Below are 24,806 nucleotides of genomic sequence, written 5' to 3' on the forward strand. Positions count from 1 at the left end.
AAACATTTTGTAATCTGGAAAAAATACATACAAACTAAACTAAAAAGATACTTTTATGGCTCTAAAACTGTTTTTTTTATTTAAATTAATGAATTTAATAATAATAATAATTGTTTCTGTTATTGGTTGTTTAAATAAATTATTTATAAATTATTATAAATAATACATTAAGTTGTTTTTAGTTTGCTTTTAAAATACCTGTCAATTCATGATTAACAATAATAATGATGATGATAATAATAATAATAATAATAAATTCATTCCTTTTTTGTTTTTACTATTATTATTATTATTTAAAACAAATGTATTAAGAAATTAAAAATAATCATAATAATAATATTTATTGTTGTTGTTGTTGTTGTTTTTTGTTCATTTTTTTAAATACCATAAATAATACATTTTAAAACCTTTAAAACCCATCTTCCTTAAACAGGAGCATGCCAATAAATGACAGAAAAATAAAATAAAATAAAAACTATGATCCATTCCTTGCTGCTCTCCATGATCTGTTTATTAAAGTAAATAGGCAAAAAAGGAAAACTATTTTGAGACAATATAAAGCGAAAAATATCTGAGGAGAACAACATAAAAAAATATATATTTACATAAAAAAACTAACCAAACCTACCCAATTATTGTAAATAAATAAATAAATAATTGTAAAATACATTAAATATTTTTTTCCCATTATTCTATTAAAAAATAATCATTTCCTTCCACACCGGTCATGGTTCAGACAAAAAGGTAATCCCACCCCCAAATTCGAGAGATTATTCGCTGCAAAGACGATGGGTGGAGCTAGAAGATCCAAAAACCAGGGTTCTCAAGTTTTATCAAAATCTTGGAGTGAGATCACATGCGGTTGGGGGAGGAGCCCTAATGGAGCCCCGCCCCCACCTGTCCCCGCCCCCCAATTTTACCCCTTGTTCATAATTAACCAGCACAAATTAAAAATAACAATTGGTAAATCTGATAAATGACAGAGCAATTAATCACATCAAATATACTCTTTAATGTTATATTTCAAAATTACAACTAAGTTACAAAAATTACAAAAATATAACAAATTGCTCCAAACAGTTTGGAAAAACAAATATTTTTGCATTTTGAATGTGTCTAGTCGAAATGGTATAATGATTTATTGTGTGGTGGGACATTGAGAACAAATGACATATTATTAAGGTATGTTAGTGTGTTTGTGTGTGTGTGTGTGTGTGTGTGTGTGTGGACATGTTTTTCTACACCGGTGGGGACTTAAACCTGAATGCACACAGACTCATGGGGACTTGTGTCACCGTGGGGACCTAAATTGAGGTCCCCATGGGTACAAAAGCTTATAAATCATACAGAATTAGTTTTTTTGAAAATGTAAAAATGCAGAATGTCTCCTGTGATGGGTAGGTTTAGGGATAGGGGCAGTGTAAGGGGACAGAATATACAGTTTGTACAGTATAAAAACCATTACGTCTATGGAGAGTCCTCACAAAGATAGTGCACCAGACATGTGTGTGTGTGTGTGTGTGTGTGTGTGTACACACAAGAGTACACACTCCAGCTTATGAAATGTGTTTTGTGTTGCTAGTGTTTGAAAAATACAAATGCATGGCAATCAATGATTAAAGTAACGTTATGTTTTGACAGGATATAAAATATTACCCAGAGCACTCTTGCTTTAATATGTATGTCTTAATGTAACCAGAAATACTATTAATACAGTATAATATATAATATAATTTAAAATAAAATAAATACATTTAAATTTATTTAAAATAAAATGAAGAAATACATCTTCATTCCTTCCCATACCCACTAACATTTCCCTTAGTTTCAGATAATGTAAGCTAGCCAAACTGAGCCAAAGCTTCTGGCCTGGTTGCAAAGTAGTTGTAGAGTTTTTGACTGCATCAATAATAATGTATACTATGGGCTATATATGAAATGTTCCAGCCTTAAAAATGTTAGACGAGCTTCCGTCCAACTTACCTTCTCCATCACGACGTGTGTTCGCGCGATGTTGTTGGTTACCTAGTAACGAACGTACGGTGGCCGAGAATGTTCCGTCAACTTCCGTGTGTTCGCGCATCTATGTTGCCTAGTAACGAACGCAATCTGGCCGAGATACGTGCTGGCGGCAGGAAACTTCACTTTGTGTGCCCGCGCCTCATATACAACGTTATATATAAAGCTTGTAGGACAACTTGGTTGGCATTGCCTTTTCAGCGTGAGAAATACACGGTGTGGCGTGTGAGCGTGTGAACTGGTTGAATTGCGTGTGTCTCACGGCCAATGCGTGAGACTTGAGAACCCTGCAAAAACACCCTAACCTACCCATAACCCCATCACTAAACACAATAACCCCATCACTAAACACAACTCCACCCATAGGTCCACAGAGGTGGACGTCATTTGGCTCTTGCCAAATTCACGCTATTGGTTGAGTCCACGTTATATCGGCCCATTCGGTTACAATTCCATTGTGTGCCTCTAGTGGAGCAGAAATGACACGCTTCACCTTTAAATGCAGAGATCCCCAACTATAATGAGTTCACCCGCACAGCCAGCATCAGTAATTCAGCTGGAGCCATTACACACTCGACTCGTCCAACACATTCATCCTCCAGCCTGCAATGCCAACATGCTGACTCAACAATACCTCCTCCAAAACAGGAAGACAAGAACGCTTGGAAGATGTCATTGAGAGAGAGAGAGTGTCTGTACATAAATCACCGCAGCTGTTTAGAAGTGCCTCAAAACACTTTCCAGAAAACTGAGTACTCATGCATTTGGACTGAACCCTCTATCCGAGTTCAGGAGTGTCTGGTACAGTTTAAAAGATTATATACGATAATACTGTCATCATTTACTCATCCATGTGTCATTCAAATGTAAACGATGAGTAAATGATGACTGAATTTCCTTTTTGGGTGAACCTTTTCATTTTGATCACAAGTGTTTAAAGAGATGTTTAGAGTCATTTCAACCTAGAGTCCTTTGCACCATGACCTCGAGCCAAACCCCGAACATTATTAAAGTTAGAGCTTATTTAGAGGTATCAGCCGGATGGCTTAGTGATTTTTCCCAAATCACGGAAGTGACGTTGACGTCCGGGTTAGCGTTAGCGTGAGCCGTCAGGCAAGTTATTTAAATAAACTCCTGATGTACTTACAAACTTTCCAATGTCTCGTTTTATGAGTACAGAACCTATTTGTACTACTGTATAAGTTTGGACCATTCTGGACATTATTAGTGGGGTAATTTACGAGATACAACCTTGGATCCATTAGCACTAAGCCATTCGGCTGATATCTCTAAATAAGCTCTAACTTTAATAATGTTCGACTGAGGGGAAAAAAGGCTTCTGGGGGGTGTTTGGCTCGAGGTCATGGTGCAAAGGACCCTAGGTTGATTTACTCCAAATCCTCCCTTTAAGCAGGAGCATTTACCTCTTTGAACAGGCTGATGAACCTGGATCCGAAGCGCCAGGGTTTGTGGCGGTGACACTGCAGTGAGCTCACGGTGATCTGAGACGCTCGCTGGGACGCGGCTGCGACCATATACACCGCGTCGTACATCAACGCTGCTTCAGTCTGAGGCACACACAGAGACATGATTCATCAGACATGCTACTACACTAGATCAATCTGTTCAAATAATGACTCACTTCTTTCTAAATTCAATTCTGGTTTCAAAAGACACTTGATATTAAGAAATATTATCGATTTTACTACACTGACACTGAGAACAAGAGATCAGCAAGAGAACAGGGGACAAGAGATCCCCTGATATTATTGTAAAGCGCTTTGGATGTACAGTAGTACATATGAAAGCGCTATATAAATGCCTCATTCATTCAAGAAAACTTGAATTGACGGACACTTATTGAACTGAGCTGAATCAACACTGAACTGACTCAAGTTGAATAATGACACTATTATCTTCTATAGAGCTGCTTTACAGTTCAACTGAGTTCATTCCATAACTGATGAACTTTGCAACATTGACACTGTTACTAAACTGAATTAACACTGAACTAAACTGAGCAATCGTTTTCTTCTGTAGAGATGAAATTGGATTTGTTTCATAATTGAAGAATTTTTCGTTATTTTCGTGTCTATTAATGTGAAACTGCTTTGAAACATCAGTATATAAACAAGTGATATTATGACATATATATATATATATATATATATATATATAATATAACTCATTTTTTTTCTTGGTTATGTTAAGGAAACATTCCATTTTATCATTCTACATCCACCAAGATTATGGGAATGTTACTTTTGAATGTTTTCTGAACATTCCGAAACATTTAAACATTTACATTTAACATTAACAAAATGAACATGAACATCGAATTAAAACGTTTCCAAAAAAAAAAAAAAACTCCTTGAACGATGTATATAAATAATGTTGGTAGCACTTTACTTTACAGTCCTGTTCCGCATGTACATATGTACTTATTACAGTTATTATAATAACTGTAATAACTAGGCACCTACCCCTAAACTTATCCTTAACCCATGTAGTTACCTTATATGTGACCCTGAACCAAAAAACCAGTCACATGGGTCAATTATTTGAAATTGAGATTTATACATAACATGAAAGCTGAATAAATAAGCTTTCCATTGATGTATGGTTTTTTATGATAGAGATACTACTATTTTAAAAATCTGGAATCTGAGGGTGCAAGAAAATCGCAACATTGAGAAAATCTGCTTTAAAGTTGTCCATTTATGTTCTCGATTGTGCTGCATTCACTCACAAAAATAAATGTTTTATATATTTACGGTAGGAAATTTACTAAATATCTTCATGGAACATGATCTTTACTTAATATCCTAATGATTTTTAGCATAAAAGAAAAATCGATAATTTTGACCCATACAATGTATTGTTGGCTATTGCCACAAATATACCCGTGCGACTTGTGACTGGTTTTGTGATCCAGGGTCACATATTACCAGTACTTTCTTGGTTTAGTAAACTGTATGTTAAAGGTCCCATGACATGAAATTTTCACTTTCTGAGGTTTTTTAACATTAATATGAGTTCCCCTAGCCTGTATATGGTCCCCAAGTTTCTAGAAATTTCAATTGATGTAAATCAAGCTTTTGCTATCTTTCTCTGCCTTTGAGAAAATGGAAGCTCAATCGCGATGATCTTGAATCTCCTCCTTGTGACGTCATAAGGAGGAATGTTACCTCCCCTGTCTCTGCTTTGCCCGCCCAGAGAATATTTTCCGCCCATGAGAAAATGAGCTAGGAAGGAAGTAGGAACGCGCGCGCGATTTTAGTTTGTCCACGAGAGATATCATGGCTTTTGAGCGAGCGAAGCATAACAATTGCTCAATAATTGGATGTACAAATGAACACCGAAGGGTCAATACAGAGCTGGGCTTGCTGAACGTCTGAAACTAAAGTCTGGATCACTCTCTTTGGCTCAGCTACACACCTCGGACAAGTAAGCTAAGTCAACTAATGATATATAAGTGTGTTGCTTTACTGTTTATGGTTGCCTAGACTGTTACACGTAGAATGTGGCTGTCACATTAGCCATGCAGCTATGAAGTTTATCTGTGTGAATACACACACTGTAACGCGAGTGTTGTACACTTCTTTGTTATTTGGATAACCGTTCTCCTGTTGGTTATACGGCACGCGCGATATCCGCATTTCAAGATCGCAGAGCTTGATGTAATTGTAATAAGATAAATTACAGATGTTACAGATCTCTCATGAAAAGGCAACAGTAGGTTAGCGTTAGCTACATGATAATAACTGTAAACCATCCGAATAAAGTACCGTATCCAGACATAATATTTTAAACTAACCATTCGGAAACGTCCTGCTGGAGCCGCTGAGTTGTTGCTTCTCCATCCGGATCAGATTCTGGGTCAAACTGAAATGCTTGAACGAGTCGACTGCGTGTCTTCGTGCCATTAATATATCCAACGTAAACATGCACGGACCGGTACCGTTGCGCAAGATGGTCAAGGCCACACCCACCCTCCACCTTGCGCTGCCTTTCTCCTCCTCATTAGCATTTAAAGCTACAGACACCGAAACGGCCTGTCTGAAGGAAGCTCATTCTGGGACTGGCTTGTAGTGTCTATAATTCTGCACCGAGACTGAATTTTTGAAAAGAGATTTCAGATACAGTACTAGGGACCACTAAGGCCTATATTAAAGCCTACAAAAAATAGCATGTCATGGGACCTTTAACGCTTTGAGAACATTATTAAAGACCAGGCAACGTCAAAATACCATAGTGTTGCTTTGTACCATTTTACTGTATTTAATACTAGAATAGAGTAAAACTTGACTATCTGTAATATGATGATATATAAGTAGAGGATGGACAGACTGTCATCATTCCGTCCAGCAGGCCGGTCTCAGGTTTAGGTGGAGCCTGCAGTCGCTCCATGGACCATTTCTCCACCACTGACGCCACCTGAGGGTTGCCGATGTTGAGCAGACGGAAACCCGTCATGTTCACCCCGCTGTATCTGTACGGCTCCAGGTCCAGCGCAAACAGATCCTGTGGCATATATATCAACACATGAACTCACTCCTTACAGATGAAATTAAATGCTTTAGAAAGAATATTTGTTTTCAAGCTATTGAGTGCCGCAGGGATGACGTATTTTTGTAGGCCAAACCCCAGAAATGAGCATTTTAGCACGTCCGGTTCCATCGTCCTGAAGTCAATGAGTTTTTGTTTAAATGCCTGAAATAAGGTCAGGTTAACAGAAGCTCAAGATATTTTCATGTTTTATTCTACAACATAAAGCACAGCAGTAAGTTGGGTGATCATGGTATAGTTTGTTGATAACACTTTACAATAAGGTTCATTAGTTAACATTAGTTAACTACTTTAGGTAACCTGAAATTAGAATGAACAATACTTCTACAGCAATTATTAATCTTAGTTAATGTTAATTTCATCATTTACTAATATGTTATTAAAATCAAAGGTTGTATTTGTTAACATTAGTTAATGCACAGTGAACTAACATGAACAAACAATGAATAGTATGGATGCACCGATATTAACTTTCTGTCCAATACCGATAACCGATAATTCTTTACATTTGAAAGCCGATAACCAATATATTGGCCGATTAATCTAAATCAAAATTTTTATATGATTTTTGAGATCCTGATTACAAAACAAGTCACCATTAACAGCCATGTCTCAAACACACAATTATAATGATGTTCTCATTATAATGTAATGTAGTCTTGTGCTGCACATGTTGCACTTTACTGTATTTTCCTTTTTGAAGTAATTTCGAGCAATTCAACCCCTTAATAGCGAACAGTGTCCATCTGAAGTGCCTCAACTGAAGGAAATAATCCATTATTTGTCGGCTTAAATATATCGGCCAAATTTTCTTTTCGGCCATAACATAAAAAATGAACATATATCGTCCGATACCGATATGGTGGCCGATATATTGTGCCTCCCTAATGAATAGCTGTATTTTTATTAACTAACATCAACAAAGATTAATTAATACTGTAATAAATGTATTGCTCATTGTTGGTTCATGTTAGTTAAAACATTAACTAATGTTAACAAATGAAACATTATTGTAAAGTGTTTGTTAATAGCCTAACTTTTGCTTTTTACTTCTGATGACTATATTGAGACTTCAAAATACATAAAAGTTGTGTTCACTAGTGAATATTATCATAATGAACAAAATGTGTAACAATCAAATTTGTTCATAACAGAGCTTTTTTTTTTTTTTTGCCAACAATCCAAAAAAAGGAAAATGGAAAAATCCTATTGGGTTTTTATCAGGGGAACCAGGGTTACAGGTTGGCCTACAAAAATACATCCTCACGGCAGCATCTAGTGACTGAAAACATTGCAGAACACTAAATGCAAACCAGCAGAACACATGCTGTTGAAAATCCCTGTCAAAACAATGACAAAACCAAAGAAAAACTCAAAGAAACCATGTGAGAAACTCACCAGAGTGGTGAAAAAGAAATGGTAGTATTCTGTCATCATGCCCATAGACAACAGCTAGAGCAGAAAGAGAGAGAAAGAGGAGAACGTGTTAAACCTCCTTCTGCACCCGCATACTCATAAAATGAGCATTAGATATCTAAAGACACACATGTACAGTATTTGCTCTGACCCCACGAGACCTGAAATCAAAACACTGGAATAAAGCATGACTGTGTCTTTTTGTAACATCAGCCACAAAGTGGAGCAATCAAACGCATCACATTTGATGGGGATTTAGTTTAGGGATTTGTATTTGTATTGCTGTAACACGGTAAATGGGATTTGATGATGTCAATGAATGACATCAGACATCGGTGAATAATGTCAGAACATCACACAATATCAATTCAAAACAGGTCATGCTTTAGTCTTTTACTTTACTACTACAATCTCTTTACTACTCAATTTTTAAACAAGGCTTTGTCTCGACACTCAAAAATTGCAGTCAGTTAAATCAGTTTTTCTTAAATCAAGATAAATTTAGTCGAGACGCCAACATACTTAAGATATTAAGTCTTGTTTTCTAAAAAAAACTAATAATTCATCACAATAAAGAGAGTTCATGCTTAAAACAAGAAAAACATCTGCCAATGAGGTCAGAAAAAATAAGCTTTATTCATTGCAGTGCATGAATGCATTCAAACATTTAAACTGGAATGTTTGCTTCCTCGATTCAAATTGAAATTAAATTTAAAATGGAATTGGGATTGGAAAAGGCCATCCCAACCCAGCTGTGAATGTCGCTCAGTCCCGGTGTGTTACTGTACCTGTTTGAGGACGTCTGCTCCGGTCTGGTACGAGCAGTCAAAGATGACACAAAACTCTTTCCCCTTCTTCATCTCTTTAAGAAGCGGCCGGGCATCTTTACTTCCTATCGGTAACTGCCGGATTTTGATCTTGATACTGTACCGCGACGGAGCCTTGATCAGCTCCTGAAGACGAATTAGCCCTAAAAATAATGCATAGACAAAATCAGAGAATCAAAGACACATTAAATTAGTCAAACATGACAGTAAAGATATTTATAATGTTACAAAATATTATATTTCAAATATGTTTTTTTATTTGATTAATTTTAAACTTTCTATTCATCAAATAATCAGTTTCCACAAAAAATATGCAGCAGCACAACTGTTTTCAACATTGATAACAGCAAATCATCAAATCATGCGAGCCAAAGTTGATACTTGGGTAACACTTTGTTTTAAGGTGATGTAATTACACGTTACTACATGTACTTACCATAGTAATAACAGTAAATTATGCATAATTACAAGTAACTAACCCTAAACCAAACCCTAACCGTAACTTTCTAGTAAGCACATGTAGTTAATTAATATTACTCACTGCTTATTTGAGTAAGTACAATGTAACTACTGTACATTACCTTAAAATAAAAGGTTACACTTTATTTTAAGGTGTCTTTGTTACAGTGTAATTACATATTTAAGTACTGAGTAATAATAAGCAACTACATGTACTTACTATAGAGTTACAGTTAGGGTTTGGTTTAGAGTTAATTACTTGTAATTATGCATAATTTACTGTTATTACTATGATAAATACTTGTAACATATGTAACAAGGACACTGTAAAATAAAGTGTTACCAAATAAAATGTAACCTATTCTCCTGAGAAATGAAAGAGAAACATCTGAGCAATAAAAAGGGTGTTTCTGAAGAGTCTGCCCACCTGTTGCGTCCTCGTACACCACCGTCACGGCTTTCCACTTGTAGAACTGCACGATGTCCAGCACAGCGCGGCTGATGGAGGCGTAGTCTGGGAACAGGTTGATGTAGAAACTGTCTTTGTTGTCCACAGACGGGTGTTTCCAGCGGGTCTGGATGTGAGGAACCTCCAGCGCGTTACAGATGGACTGGACCGCACTCACTGAAGAACTGTGGGACGGGCCGAACACCGCGGCCACACCGAGAGCCAGCTGATCACAGGCTGACAGCGAGACCAAGAGAACATCAGGGACTTAATTAACACACTGATCAGATATTCCCCCTAATTCAACTTAAAATGTTAAGTTCAGCTGCCTTAAATGTTTTAAGTATAATCAAACTGGCCGTAAAAGTCATTTCAACTCATTTTTTTCTCTCACTCTTGAAATTAAAGGTTCCAAAACGATTCCCAAAACATTATTTTCTTAGTGTGAAGAACATTTTATAATCGTTTTCCACTATAAAGAACCTTTTGTGCTTTGAAAAGATGCCATGGATTTGAAAGGTTCTTTATGGAATGGCAATAAATAACCTTTACTGTTAAGAGTGTTGAATCTTGTACAACTTAAAAAAAAATGAAGTTGAAATTGGTTCATTTATTTCGATGAGGTAAAGTAAAGGAAAAACATATATTGTAATAACTTATCGATCATATTCAAATGCAAATATATAAAATAAACTACTAATAGGTACACTGAAAAAAAAAATTGGTGTAGAAACACTTTTCACTCCGAAATTTCTAGTAAATTTCACGGCAAGTAACACTGGTGTTATTTTAATTTTAGTTTTATTCGAGTTTTATTGCTGTTTTGAATTAGCTTTTGTTTTTATTAGTTTTCAAGTTAATTTTAGTTTAACTTTTAGTCATTTCGCAAAGTGAAACTTTTACTACTTTTTTTGTTTTTTAAATATTGTTATTTAGGTTTAATTATTTTTATTTCAGTTTTACAATTTAAAAATTACAGTTTTATTCCAGTTTAACTTTCCAAATCAACCTTTTTCTAATTGTAATTGTTATATTACTTTAAAAACTAACATTTATATTTTATTTTATTTAAGCTTTATTTTAATGAACAGATATGTTTTTAATAGTTTAATACACAATGTATACAATCATATTAGGATTTGCTTTGAGCTCTCTTTGCTACCACTCCTGTAGCTCAAATGGTAAAGCATGGTGCTTGCAACACCAGAGTCATGGGTTCGATTCCCAGGCAATGCATGAACTGATCCTGTTGCTTTGAATAAAAGTGTCTGTCAAACGTGTAAATGTAAGAATCACACCTCGTCTAGAGGCCTCGAAGCTGTCGAACAGGTTGATTCTCTGGATGTCGTAGGTGAGGGTGGTGTTGGGCATTAAAGTCCTGTTTCTGTTAATGTTGGTTACAGCGAATTTGAAGGCAAGTTCCTCCACGCTAATCGGTTCATTCTCAAGTGTCTCGAAAATCCCCCCTGCATAGACAGAAAATGGAAAAATTGTTTGGTCAAAAAAGACATTAGTAATCTCAAATCTCCTTTAGAGACCTCAACAAAGTCTCAAATGCATTTTATAGCTCTATACTTTTACTGTGTGTCAACTTAGAAGAATCTGAAATGCTTCATTCAAGAAAAGATGTTTCTCCAAAAATGTAAACACAGAAACCAATAAGGTAACGTACGTGTATGGTGAAGGTTAAAATGCTGCAAATGAAACAATTATTACCCTAAGATAAGAGCCATACTGATTGTCTCACAATCTCTGTTGTTTTCTCAAGCTGCGGAAGCACAAAACAGTTTATGAATTTTCGGTCATGACGTCTCTAATCCTTAAATGACCTTACATCTACACGACAACTACAGACACAATACGACAAAACAAATACAAAATCTGCTTTAGTGCACAGCATACACACATATCTGTACAGGAGAACAGGTTTAAATTATTAGTCAAACCTCAGAGAAAACACATAGTAGTGTGATGATAAATGCACAACATACAAGCATTGGTGACTATATGCAACAAAACAAAAAAAGTATTTTTTTGGCATCTATGTTTCCTTGAAGAACCTTTAACATTCATGGAATGTTTCCATTGGACAAAATGTTCTTAAGATTTAAAAAAAATTTTTTAGATTATTAAAATGTTCTTTTAAGAACTTTTCACTGATAGGTTATTTGGGGAATCAAAAATGGTTCTTATAGCATCACTGTAAGGAAACATATGTGACAATAATTCCTAATGTTACATTTAAACAGTATACTGTATATATAACTATAGCACAGTTGTTGCCCTAAGTGACACAAAACATGACCAATGGGTGGAAACACCTGGGAACTATGAGATCAAATGGGATTCTATCAGTACAGTTTTAGTTAATCATTTTATTGAGTTATGATGAGTAAAAGTCTATTGTTTAACATTTATGATATTTGACCGAACTAGTTCTTTAAATCAAAATTGTTCTTGTTTAGTTAACCTTACTTGTTCTCCATGAACCACATCAAATCACCTGTCTGAAAGATGACAACTCTGGAACAATCATCCCTCTGACGCCAGGGATTGGCTGCGAGCACCTCGAGATTGTGATTAAGGTTGTAAGGGAGGAGAGGTAAAGAACGAGAGGGCAAGACCTCCCCTCTGGGCTCTGATTGTGAATGACCTTTTTCTTCCACTGAGAGACCCTTGTGTGGGTGAAACGCTCAAATCCAGCCCGATAAACACCAGGGTTAATTACGGTTAGCAAACCACACCACGCAGGAGCTGCTCTCCTCCGTGGGGAATATTTCACTCTCACAGGAGGGATAAAAATACAGACTTTCTCAGCGGTAAGCTCAAGGTAATGACATTTCATTGTGGCTGTTCGAGCAGAACCTCTTACAGGCTTATGTGAAAAGGCCATGAAAATCAAATATGTACTAAAGCTTCAGATGTTCAAATTATTCCTGTGGAACCGCTCAAATTCATTTCAATGGTCTTGACAGCTTCATCGTTCTGTCACTGTTCAGCTGCCATGTTTGATTTAATGATGCTTTATCTTATGATATGCTGCATGAACTAATTACATTATTTACTTAGCAAAGAATGCATTGTGTAAAAGAACAGACAGCTAAATATCTTTGTATACCAAACATACTTATAAAATGTTCTATCTATCTATCTATCTATCTATCTATCTATCTATCTATCTATCTATCTATCTATCTATCTATCTATCTATCTATCTATCTATCTATCTATCTATCTATCTATCTATCTATCTATCTATCTATCTATCTATCTATCTATCTATCTATCTATCTATCTATCTATCTATATGGTGTTCCAAATAATGCTCCTAATAATAATGATGTTCTTTTTCATTTAGGATGCTGCCTAAGAAGTATACAGTATACAGTATACAGTATACAGGATATTTCACCCAAAAATTAATAACTCACCCTCATGTCATCCTCACCCGTAAGACTTTCGTTCCTCTTCAGGAACACAAATATAGATTTTTTTTGGTTAAATCTGAGAGCTTTCTGTCCCTCCATTGACAGCAACGTAACTACCACTTTGACGCTTCAAAAGGTTCATAAAGAGATTATAAAATTTATTTATATGAATTGAGCCGTTTAGTCCAAATTTTCTGAGGAGACACAATCGCTTTATATGATGAACAGATTAAATTTAGGCTTTTATTCACATTTAAACATTGATTAACGAACATAAACAGAAGCTCAACCGAACCTGCTTGATGCGTGAGAACAAACCTCTTGCTGAAGCTCAAACGTGCTGCGTAACACGAGAATGAACCTTTCGTTCATCTTTGGAAAACTTTTGTTCAAAGACTTTTCATCATACAGTATAAAGCGATCGAATCTCTTCAGTTTTACGATCTCTTTATGAACTTTTTGAAGCGTTAAAGTGTAAGTTGTGTAGCTGTCAATGGACGGACAGAAATCTCTCAGATTTCATCAAAAAGATCTCCATTTGTGTTCCTGAAGATGAACGAAAGGTTTACAGGTTTGGAACGACATGATGGTGAGTAATTAATGACAGAATTTTATTTTTTGGATGAACTAACCCTTTAAATAAGAGCAGTTTCTCTCTCAGGAAGCGAGGAAGTCAGCCATGACGGGTCCTGATCTGCTTGTTGCCGGGTTACTGGTTAAGGCACCTGGTTTTCTCAGAGCTGTGTGTAAAGCCTATGTCTTTAGAAACAAATGGACCGTCAAGGTTCACAGGGCAGCAATGCCTCACACGGACCAACAAACACACAATGGGTTTTGCTGAGCTTGGAAATACTGTACATGATATATGCAAATAGCAATAATTCAATACCATTATACTTTACAGTACAAACCAGTCTGAAACCATGAGAACAACCTAAAGCCGACGCTCTTATCTTTCAGATAAAAAAGGCAAATCCAATGCACATTTACTATCAAAACAGCTTTTGCATCAGGAGTTAAGAAAGCAATCAAACCCGTTACAGGCTTGCTTACTCAGGGGAAGCTCTCTACAAATTCAAAGTCACCTTGTGCACATGCTAATCCACGTCTGTAAACACATTGCACTCACCATTTTGAGATTAACTACCTCATGAACAGCAAATCCGCAAAGTACCTCAAAGTGACCGGTTTCCACAAGACACTGCATGCAAACCTCTCTGATTTGGTGTACCAGCGTGGAGCCGCTGTTGACATGAGCTTCATGCTGATGCTCGGAATAATCAGGGAAAACCCACCGATCCCAACAAACACCTGACGAACAACCTGGAGTCATCCTTCAATTTTACTTCCAGTAAAACAAGCCTTTTCCTTCTTAAACTCTCACTGTTTATATCTGGTAATACGTAACAGTGGTTGCATTAGGTTTCCAGCAGATAACCTGTAAAGACTACCTGAAAACCAAACTTGAGTAAAGGTACAGATACCTTACAGCGAAGATGACACCATTACAAGTTTCAAGTCACCAAGTATTTTACTCGTACTTAATGTAGGTTTAACCCTTGTGTGGTGTTCATATTTTTGTTATGGGTCTGGTGGACCTGCTGCATTTAGTTTTTTTTTAATTCAACACAATCAAACAATTTTATGTTAAAATACTCAACAGATGTTTACTTCATCCCAATTACACACAATATAAACAGCATGTATGGTTAATATTTTCTCTTTTCCTTTTTTAGATCACATTTAAGAATTGCAACCTTGTGCGGGAACGGCAACACAAAACTCCCTCTTGCATACTCTCTCACACTTACACACAATCTCTCTCACACGCACACACACACACACACACACACACACACACACACACACACACACACACACACACACACACACACACACACACACACACACACACACACACACTTGTACAGTGTGTGGTCATTGAAAATGTGTTCTGATATATATTCTTCACAGAAAATGAGCCAAGGCCAATGAGTCTGAGTTTGAACAAATAATTAATCGTATCATTTTTCTTTTGATAAAGTCCTACATACCCGAACACAATACAAGGGTTAAAGATGCACTAGTCCTCAACACCTGAGAGACATAGCAGTGAAAAACAAGAAACTGTTGATTTGTGAGGAGAGCAATCACATGTTTATTTTCTAAAATCAAAATAAAACTGAACACCTCAAAATTGCAATAAATCAAGGTTCATATAACAGTCTCTTAAACGCCTACAAACTCTCAAGTCTCAGTTAGGCTCAAGTGCTCCAAAAAAACAAAAAAAAAACAATATCCTTCAAAAAGTTCTCTTCAATATGACAGATACATAAAATAATGTTAAGTAAAATGAAATATTCAAAGCCTGGTTGCACTGGATGTGCTGGTTTCGGCCTCATCAGCGGCTGTAGTCATGTTCTCATCTCATATATGAAACACCTGTGATTCGCAACCTGCTAATACACTCACATTTGTGTAAAGTAGCCTTGTTGATGAGTTTGGGTGAGTAAAGGCAAAACACACAAGATATAGTTCCTTCAGTGCCCTGTAGATGGCGATATTCTTTTGTAACAGAAATAAACGGCTGCAGAAAAAGTTAGGTGTCACGCAAAGGCTGCGTCCGAAAACTCGGGCATTGACTTGTTGCCTCGCTGCCCAATCAGGCAATGACTTTACAGGCAGCGTCTGCGCATTTCGGACTGACTTCTGAGGACACGTAACAGTTTAATGATCAACAGCAAAATAGAGCGAGCTTTGTTGAAAAGTAGTATTTAAGTAATGGCGCTTTTCCACTACACAGTACCAGCTCGCCTCGGCTCACCTCGCCTCGCAGCGAGCTGAGGCGATACTAAAATGTGACGTGAAAACACGGCAGACTGCTGATTGGTAAGAGAGAATCGTCACTATTCACTGCGTCATCATTGCACGCGCCAGACGGAGTATCCTGAATAAAAAACAGCAAAAACAAAAACAAAAACATCCAAAAACAGCATACACTCGATTTCCTCCATTGTCCTGTGTGTGTGAGTAGCGGGTGTATGTTGCGTAGAAGATTAAGTCAAGGCAGTTTCCTGCGGCTTTGCTTTGACGACCCGGTACTGTTGTGGAGGTACTATCTGCAATGGAAAACGGAGTGAAAAGCGAGCCGAGCCGAGATGAGGCGAGTCGAGTCGAGTTGAGCTGGTACTGGTAATGGAAAAGCTCCATATGGGATAATGCGGTTGTTATAGCGAATACAACCCCGACAGGCTGATCAGGACTTGAATGAGCCTGGTCTTGAATCAGCCTGAAGGGGTTGTATTTGCTATAACAACCGCCTCGCTCTACATTATCCTGCTTATTACATGGCAACCTACCAAATAAATCAATAATTTGACACAAAATATTGATTTAAAAGGAGTTTATTGATTTAAAACCGATTGTATTGCTTCCGCTAAAGAAAATAGTCCATTCCGTCTCTACGGTTAGAATCCTGCGTCCATAGCAACGCTCTGTTTTTCATGGCAACGGTGTGTTATCAAGACCACATTCTACATTAGAATTCAACCAAGCCATGTAATAATAGTATTTAATGACTACAATAGTAAATTCTCACTAGAAATGTTGATCAGAAATGTACATTGATTTACACACAAACCGATGACCAGACGCAACGTTCAGACGCCATCTTTATTTTTCTAGCTCAACTGTCACAGAATGGACGCACAGGATTGTGGGATATCAAAGGCAACGAAGGATACATCTGTGTTGCCTTCAAATATCCATCAGATGAAGGTCTCTCAGGAGACAGGAAGAGAAACTAACACTGGATTCGGACGTGCCTTGATGTCCTCAGACCTTGGAATACGTCCTCTTTCGGACGCAGCCAGAATGTAACGAGTAACTGCATTACTCATCACAAATGGATTGGAGTAAAGAGTAAATACTTATTCAAAAATGTAGTCAAGTAGAGAGTAAAAGTTGCTAATATCATTGCTACTCAGTAAAGTATAGTAACTAATTACATTTACTTTAATACTTTACACCACTGCAGATAACTTTGTGAATTGCATGCTTGCCGTTTGTTGACCGCTGCAAAATTATATGTGAAACTGAAACACTTTTGTAATCACTCAGGATCTGCTAAATAAATTAAATTGTTTTGTAATTTTTATAATAATAATAATATTTTTTTTATAATAATATATTTTAAATGTTTTAATACTTTTTAATAATTCTAGTAAAATTGCATGCTTCCCAGTTCCCACTACAATCTTATATGCAGTGTTGAGGAAAGCTACTTTTAAAAGGTATGTGATATTACAATATTGTATTATGGAAAGTAATGTGATTCGTTACCTGGGATGGGCTTTCTTGAATTTTTATTTTAATATTTGAATTAGGAATTAAAATTTTTATAATAATATGTTTTATAACTTTTAACTTTCACTTCCAGTTTATTTTTCATTTTCACTTCCAATAAAACAAGTCTTTTCCTTCTCAAACTCTCCTGTTCATGTGCAGTACTTACTTATTTACAAATACAAGATGGAGGTAATCTTAAGAATATTATTCAAAACCCTATTCTGACATTTGCGTATAGGGCAAATATAACCTGAAAAGCAGCAGAGCATTATGGAAGCGAATTATATCAGTGACGAAAATGAAAATCTGAGCAGTCAAGCAAGAAACACTGAACATGCCAGAATCCTCTAACATCCTCACCTTCATGTGACTTCCAGAGGAGATGTAGCAGCACAAATGAGGATAGCTTTTCATTAGCGAAGCGTTCCACTATGCTGAGCTGCTTTGGTAGAAATGATGTCCGGATTACGGTGGTTTCTATTGAATTTTGCTGTTCTCAGATTCAGAGAGCGGATGCATCTGAACCTGAATATACTTTTTATCATCCAAAACACAGTTCAAAACATTTCTAACCTTCAGAAATATACAGTAGTACACAATGGGTTGGACCTTTTAGCAGAGAGAAATGAAATGATTGGCTGACCTGTTGACCTGTTACATAATCATCCAATCACAGGCCAATTAAACAAACATGCATTCTGGGAACAAACTGGGCACAGTTTCAGAAACACTTGATGAACCTTCATCATGATGCATGAAGTTCACTCAGATTTCAACCGGCTTCTATATCTCATTGGCAGACATGTCTTCAGCTCTGACATCATCGCAGGGGTTTGGGGTAATGAGATGCTAATCAAATGAAGGCATCAATCAAAAGCGTGACTTTGACAAATTGCACAATTCGCCGTGAAGTGGAATAAATCGGATTTAATTGATTTCAGGCTCGGGGTTTAATGTTTGCGTGTCACACGGACAACCTTGGTGTGTCTTTGAGACTATAAAGATTTCACTTATGGACTGAAACTCCATTAACATATGAAACAAATGCACAAATTCTACTTAAAGCTGCATAATACAATGCATCTTCAAATAAATTAACAGGGCAATGGGGCTAAAATGCCACCAATATTAATAAAAATGCTTCCAAAAACCAAGATATGGTGAAAGACAAAGTCTCCGTATAAGTTCTTGTTTTTAATACTAATAAGCAATATCACACGAGTGAACGTGCTGTGTTCCCGAATATCAGCTCGTTTGGAAATGTGATATTGATTTTATACAACGATTCAATAAACAATAAGTTAATAGGCTATTAGGTGACTTACATTTTAGAGATTATATTATCCGTTTTTCCTCTATTTTGCCAACGAAAATAGTTCCAAACAGTAAAGCCATTGCACGTCTCCGAGCAACACAGTTTCAGTTTCGTTACTGAATGAATCCGTGTTTTTGAATGAATCAGTCTAATGAGTGGCTTTGTCCCTGAATGAATCATCCGTTTTGAAAGAATCGTTTGACAGAATGATTCAGTGATTAATTCGTTAAGGCAGTGATTTGCCGCCACCTACTGGCGGGTTTAGAATCATTTCATTTTAGCTGAGGGACTGAAGAACAAAGATTGTTTTTGTTTTCAGTTGTGAATGTAACAACAGTTGTTGTTAAAGAGATAGCCTAGAGTGCTTTTATAAATACACTATAAAGAGCGAAATATGAGATAACATTGTTTCTCAGAATGTTTCCTTAAAACGGGCCTGCGAATTGCAAAGGTCGCCTCTACAGGCAAGGTCTGAATCTGAACATTCCTGATGACAATATCAGTCCTTCAAACCCACTAGCGCCACCTATAGTTCAAAACCTCACATACACTACTGGTCAAAAGTTTGAGTAATTAATTTTTTTTTTTTTTTTTTATGTTTTTGAAAGATGTCTCTTATGCTCACCAAGGCTGCATTAATAAAGAGTGATGTTGTGAAATATTACAATATAAAATAACTGTTTTTTATTTAAAATGTAATTTATTCCTACTATAAATCAGCATATTAGAATGATTTCTGAAGGATCATGTGACACTGAAGACTGGAGGAATGATGCTGAAAATTCAGATTTGATCACAGGGATAAATTATATTTTACAATATATTCACATAGAAAACAGTTATTTTTAAATTGTAATAATATTTCACAGTATTACTGTTTTTACTGTGTTTTTTCGATCAGCCTTGGTGAGCATAAGAGACTTATTTTAAAAAATGAAAATAAAAAACATCCTAATTATCCCAACCGTTTGACCAGTAGGCCTAGTGTAGGCTTTAACTTTTGAATCAAACGGCCTAGAAGCAAAATTGTGATTTTTGGTGAAGGCCATCTTGATCTTCCTGAAATCTGTGTCACATAACCCTGAGACTGTGCCAGTGTGTTGCTGTGAGAGTTGTGGACGTGAGTGTTGAGTCTCAGAGACGGACTGTGATGTGAGCCAACAGCTAAAGGAGCGAAGGACAAAGATGCAGTTGTTCCCTCCATTCATTCAACATCCCACTATCCCACATGACTGCATCACAGTGTGTGTGTGTGTGTGTGTGTGTGTGTGTGTGTGTGTGTGTGTGTGTGTGTGTGTGTGTGTGTGTGTGTGTGTGTGTGTGTGTGTGTGTGTGTGTGTGTGTGCGCGTGTGTGTGTGTGTGTGTGTGAGACTGAGATGTCTCTGTTCTGGGTACCTGATCTCTAGAACTGGCCAATCAGATGATTTAAGCTTGTTCTGATTAAAAATACAGAGTAAACAGAGAAATTAAAATCTTAATTAAATAATAATCAAAATTTTTAATTAATCCCAAAATCTAATCCAATGCAGTTAAACGATTGTTTTGAATGAAATAACAGCATCTAATAAATCTGTTCATAAACATCACAGGGATGCTTTCCAAAATGCACTGAATAGGCTATCACAAAATATTCTAAAAAAAAAAAAACAAAAAAAAAAACAAACTTGGTCATACTGTATTTCACATAAAAAAAAGAATAAAAAAAAGAAAGAAATAAGTACCTTTTTTGCATAGAGGAAATAGAGCCTTATTTATTTTCTTGACAATTTAGCACATTTAACCCCCCTCCCCCCAATACATACATTATATATATATATATATATATTTTATTTTATTCCAAAAATATTTATGTTAAAATATTTTATATAAAAAAATATATATAAAAAAGAATTATTATTAATTCTGTTCCGCAGCAATTATCCTACTCTTTTACATTAATGAGAATCTAGTGAGAATTATTATTTAAAATGAATGAGAATTATTCATAGGGGGAAACAATGTTTTGATTTTAGTGTGACATGTGACCTGGACATAAATCCTTATACTTTTCTAGAATCTAAAACTGTTTCTAGTCTGTTTAAATAAAATGTTAAACACTCTAAGTAATAAAATCCAACTTTTCACATCCTCTTTTGTAAAGTCACTTTGGAGAAAAGCATTTGCTAAATGCATAAGTGTAAATGTGAGTGTAAATAAATGTAGTCAGCATCTCATAACCAAACTGTTAGTAATATATTCCTCATTGAAACACCCTCGCAGAGCTTTGGCAGGGTCAGTCCGAGGGTCTCTGAGCAGAAAGCAGATTAGCCCGGCGTGTTTAACATGCTTAACAGGGACGATTTCTCAGTATTACCCAGCGACTGACCCAAAAGCTGAGAGGACTAATTGAAACGCTAACCATATGGAGCAGATTAAAGGTTTGCAGAGAACAAAGATTAGATTCGACCTCAGACCAGGAGAAATTATAACAGCGGATTAAACGCACAAAGAACATTATAAAAGAATCCAAAGAAACACAATCAGCCACCTCTGGTATACCAATCCATAAATCTCAATTGTTATTTAACTAGTTAACAACCACACTATGTTGTGAACATCATCACACAATTCTTTACAACTCTGAGGTCAACCGTCCTGCTGAGTTTTGCCCCAAACCAGATGAAACTCGCCTCTCTGAGCTTTCTAGTAATCCTGAAGACCTTGGCCATGTCCGAAATCACCCCTTTACCCTTTAATAGGGAATTATTTGAGGGGACATCCATTAGTAGTGGTGCCCGAAACCATAGTGGACATTATCTAGTGCACTCATTCAGTCCAACAAACGATGTACACTTCACGGCTAGAGAATACCCATAATGCACGGGTCGTAAGGGTCGTGCCGAATTGGATGCCAATTGAACCGAATCGTCCATTTATTTTCCAAACTGCTGGTCCAATGTGGCTATAGCGTTATCATTGCTTTTGAATTGATTATTAAATAGTTTAATTAAGGGTTAGTGCATGCCAGTTTCCATGACAGAGTTCAAGATAAATCTTTTCATTACTACTGGAGCTGCCAGTTTGCTTCATTTCAAATGATTATTAAACTGCAAACACAAACTATGCAAAAGCAGCCGTCAGTGTCTGAATATTAGTGAACTAATGTATAGGGAATAGTGAATGAGGGTATAGGAGGCGGTTTCAAACACAGGTGTGTTTCATTAGGGTTGGAGCTAAACTCAGGAAAGTGGACCTCGAGGGCCAGAGTTGAGCTTTACATTAATTATGCATTACCAAACTTACAACATTCATATACTGGACTGCATTAAATCAATAAAAACAACAACAGATCATAAGAAGCTGTTAGATAGTAGATTAACCTGCATTTTAGCATATCTGTCCAGACCCCCCCCCCCCCCCTCTCTCTCTCTCTCTCTCTCTCTCTCTCTCTCATAAAACAATAGGATTAGATGGAATGAACTGGAAAGTCCAATGAAAATACTGCAGCTGGAAGCATCACCTCATACATGCACGAAAGAGGTACACAAATGAATGACTCAGGTTGAGAACTTATGGATGATATTCTGCCATCTAGATAGTTCAAATTGTGCTTTAGAAAATTATAGAAAAAAAAATTGCGTGTGTGATCATAAGACTTAACATATTCTGATTCTGCTTGATTAGATTCCAAATAGAAGGATTTAGTTTTACTATCCAAAAACAATGAATCAACAACATTCTACCTCTTATGCAATTTCCATTATTGACATTTATCACCTCAGGATTGTTAAAAATAATTTTCTAATAAGAAAAATCATTTGCAATCATATGTGATGACCAAAAGTTAAGTTGCGTCGGGTCAGAGGTCACTCTACCGCTGGAACTAGACTCTGTTACCGGAAGCCAGTGATTACAGTTTATAAAGTTATAAATATGGATATTTTTCTTACAAAAACGCACCACTTTGCTTCAGAAGGTCTTTATTAATCCGTATGGAGTCATATGGTTTACTTTTATGATGGATGGATGCACTTTTATGGGCTTCAAAAACTACTATTCACTCCCATTATATAGTTTGGAACAGCCAGGGTATCTGATGATTGTGTTTGTCTGAAAGAAGAAAGTCATATAAACCTAGGATGGCTTGATATGGGATCATTTTAATTTTTGGGTGAACTAACCCTTTAAGTGCCAAAAAAAAAAAACTTTCATATGGATAAATAAGGGGCCACTTTTATCGCATAGAAGCACGAGGCACACAAATTAAAACCTAAAGAAGTTCTAATGCAATGACAATTTTTTGAGCAACTTCAAGTGTCCAGAGTTTTGGAGACATTGAAATTGCCAAAATGAAACAAACAAACATCACAGTCCAGAAATGTTAATTCCACACACAGCTGTTATTAATGAAGAGCTTTGATACTCACCGATTCTCAAGACCTGCTGCGCGCTGAGACTGACCTCTGCCATCAGACACAGCAGGATGAAGCTCACACCTGTCCCCTTCAGCATGGGACACCTGCAGGAGACACACTCAACATACATATCCTTCTTCTTTGTGTATCCATACAGGAATGATTTCCATCCGAGCAGCATCTTTCCACTCACTCGTACTGGTGGGAATCACCCATCCTCACATCCATAGGTGCTAACTGGGCATCACTTTCCAGAATAAGTCATCCCTTCCCGCGGTGCTTTCAGGACATAGTGGCGTTTCTGACAGCCAGGGACCGCGCGACTCCCAGTCCGTGCGCGCGAGCTCAATTGAGGGCACTGGCGACTCTCTGATCCAAAAACATGGATCCGTTGTGAAGATTAACTTCAAATCTGGCAGCAGTCGACCTCGACAACGTCTTTGCTCTTTGGTACACCGAGGAAATGATTAAATCTTGTGCCGGCGCTCTGATAGAAACGCACATCTGCCAGCAGATTAAATACCCGTTGATCTGTCACTCGCTGTCTGTGATTTCGCCAAAGGGGAAGACACCTTATTCAACAGCAGTTAACCCACTTTTAATAATATATATATATTTCTTAAATCAATCGCAATATATATATATATAAAAAAAATAATTAAACCAAAACGACCAGGTCAGAAGTGATAAGCAGCTGTGAGAAGTTTGCGTGTGAACTAGGCTAGTGGTGGAGATTTGATTTATTCAATGATTCAAATATTAAATAAGCTCAGTAAAAAAAAAAAAAAAAAAAAAAAGATTCGATCGGATTGATCAGTGGTTGATTTCGGAATAGCATACTACTCTTACTATTTATGCTAAATAAAAATATAGCAGTGCAATTTCGGTAGTGTACGGAGCCCCTAAAGGGACATGGTGAAGAAGTAAAACATTATTTGGCAACACGTTTGCGTTCTCTCGCAAATGTTTTGCGTTCCCCTGAGAAACTTTGTCTTTGCTTGCAAAATGTTTGCGTTCCCCTGAGAAACTTTGCGCTCGCTTGCAAAAAAATGTTTTATTTGCCAGTGAAAGCCAATTTTTTCAGGGGAAAGCAAACATTTTGCGAACGAATGCAAAGTTTCTCAGGGGAACGCAAAACATTTGCGAGAGAACTTAAAAGTTTTGCCAAATCATTTTTCCTCCAGTCTCATATTTTTTTTTTCCACCAGGGGCTCCATAGTAATGCACTATTATTCTGAATTCAGCATCTTTTGTGTGTCATGGGTAAGTAATACAATCTTCACTCAACCAATTCTTTTGAACAAGTCGCTTGCAAAAGTCTGGCCCTGTCTCAAATTAAACACTTCATATGCACTTTCGCACGGTACGTAAAGTCCATCAGACCATCAGCGAGCTCAGCAGCAGACTTCTTCCCGACAGTCAAAGTGGCATTACGTCACGGAAGTGCGGACTCGTAGGAAGACAGCGAGTGTTTAGGGTGCCATTTGGGACGGGGCCTCCAATCGGGAACGAAAAATGAGCAAACATGTACGTTTTAACCATTTAGCAGCATGCCTTTCCAAATTAAGAAACATTATTCTTAA

The 24,806-nt window shown here is 36.7% G+C and overlaps 1 protein-coding gene across 4 annotated transcripts in view; it reads right to left on the reverse strand.

Moving 5' to 3' along the window:
- grik1b (glutamate receptor, ionotropic, kainate 1b) overlaps window positions 1-23,420 on the reverse strand; it is a gene marked incomplete at its 5' end in the record, with an annotated part of 38,935 nt that extends 15,515 nt beyond the window's left edge. For 3 of the 4 annotated variants that reach the window (XM_081371147.1, XM_081371146.1, XM_081371145.1), the window contains 7 exons: window positions 3,444-3,587; window positions 6,370-6,543; window positions 7,987-8,040; window positions 8,793-8,974; window positions 9,718-9,975; window positions 11,037-11,204; window positions 23,236-23,320. In XM_081371147.1, the coding sequence (XP_081227273.1) occupies window positions 3,444-3,587; window positions 6,370-6,543; window positions 7,987-8,040; window positions 8,793-8,974; window positions 9,718-9,975; window positions 11,037-11,204; window positions 23,236-23,320 (1,065 nt within the window). Of the gene's footprint in view, window positions 1-3,443; window positions 3,588-6,369; window positions 6,544-7,986; window positions 8,041-8,792; window positions 8,975-9,717; window positions 9,976-11,036; window positions 11,205-23,235 lie in introns of all 4 variants that reach the window. The other variant, XM_081371148.1, reaches the window with a different exon arrangement.
- Between the last annotated feature and the right edge of the window lie 1,386 nt (window positions 23,421-24,806).

This window comes from Scardinius erythrophthalmus, assembly GCF_964197995.2.
Source record: "Scardinius erythrophthalmus genome assembly, chromosome: 7".
Classification (NCBI taxonomy): domain Eukaryota; kingdom Metazoa; phylum Chordata; class Actinopteri; order Cypriniformes; family Leuciscidae; genus Scardinius; species Scardinius erythrophthalmus.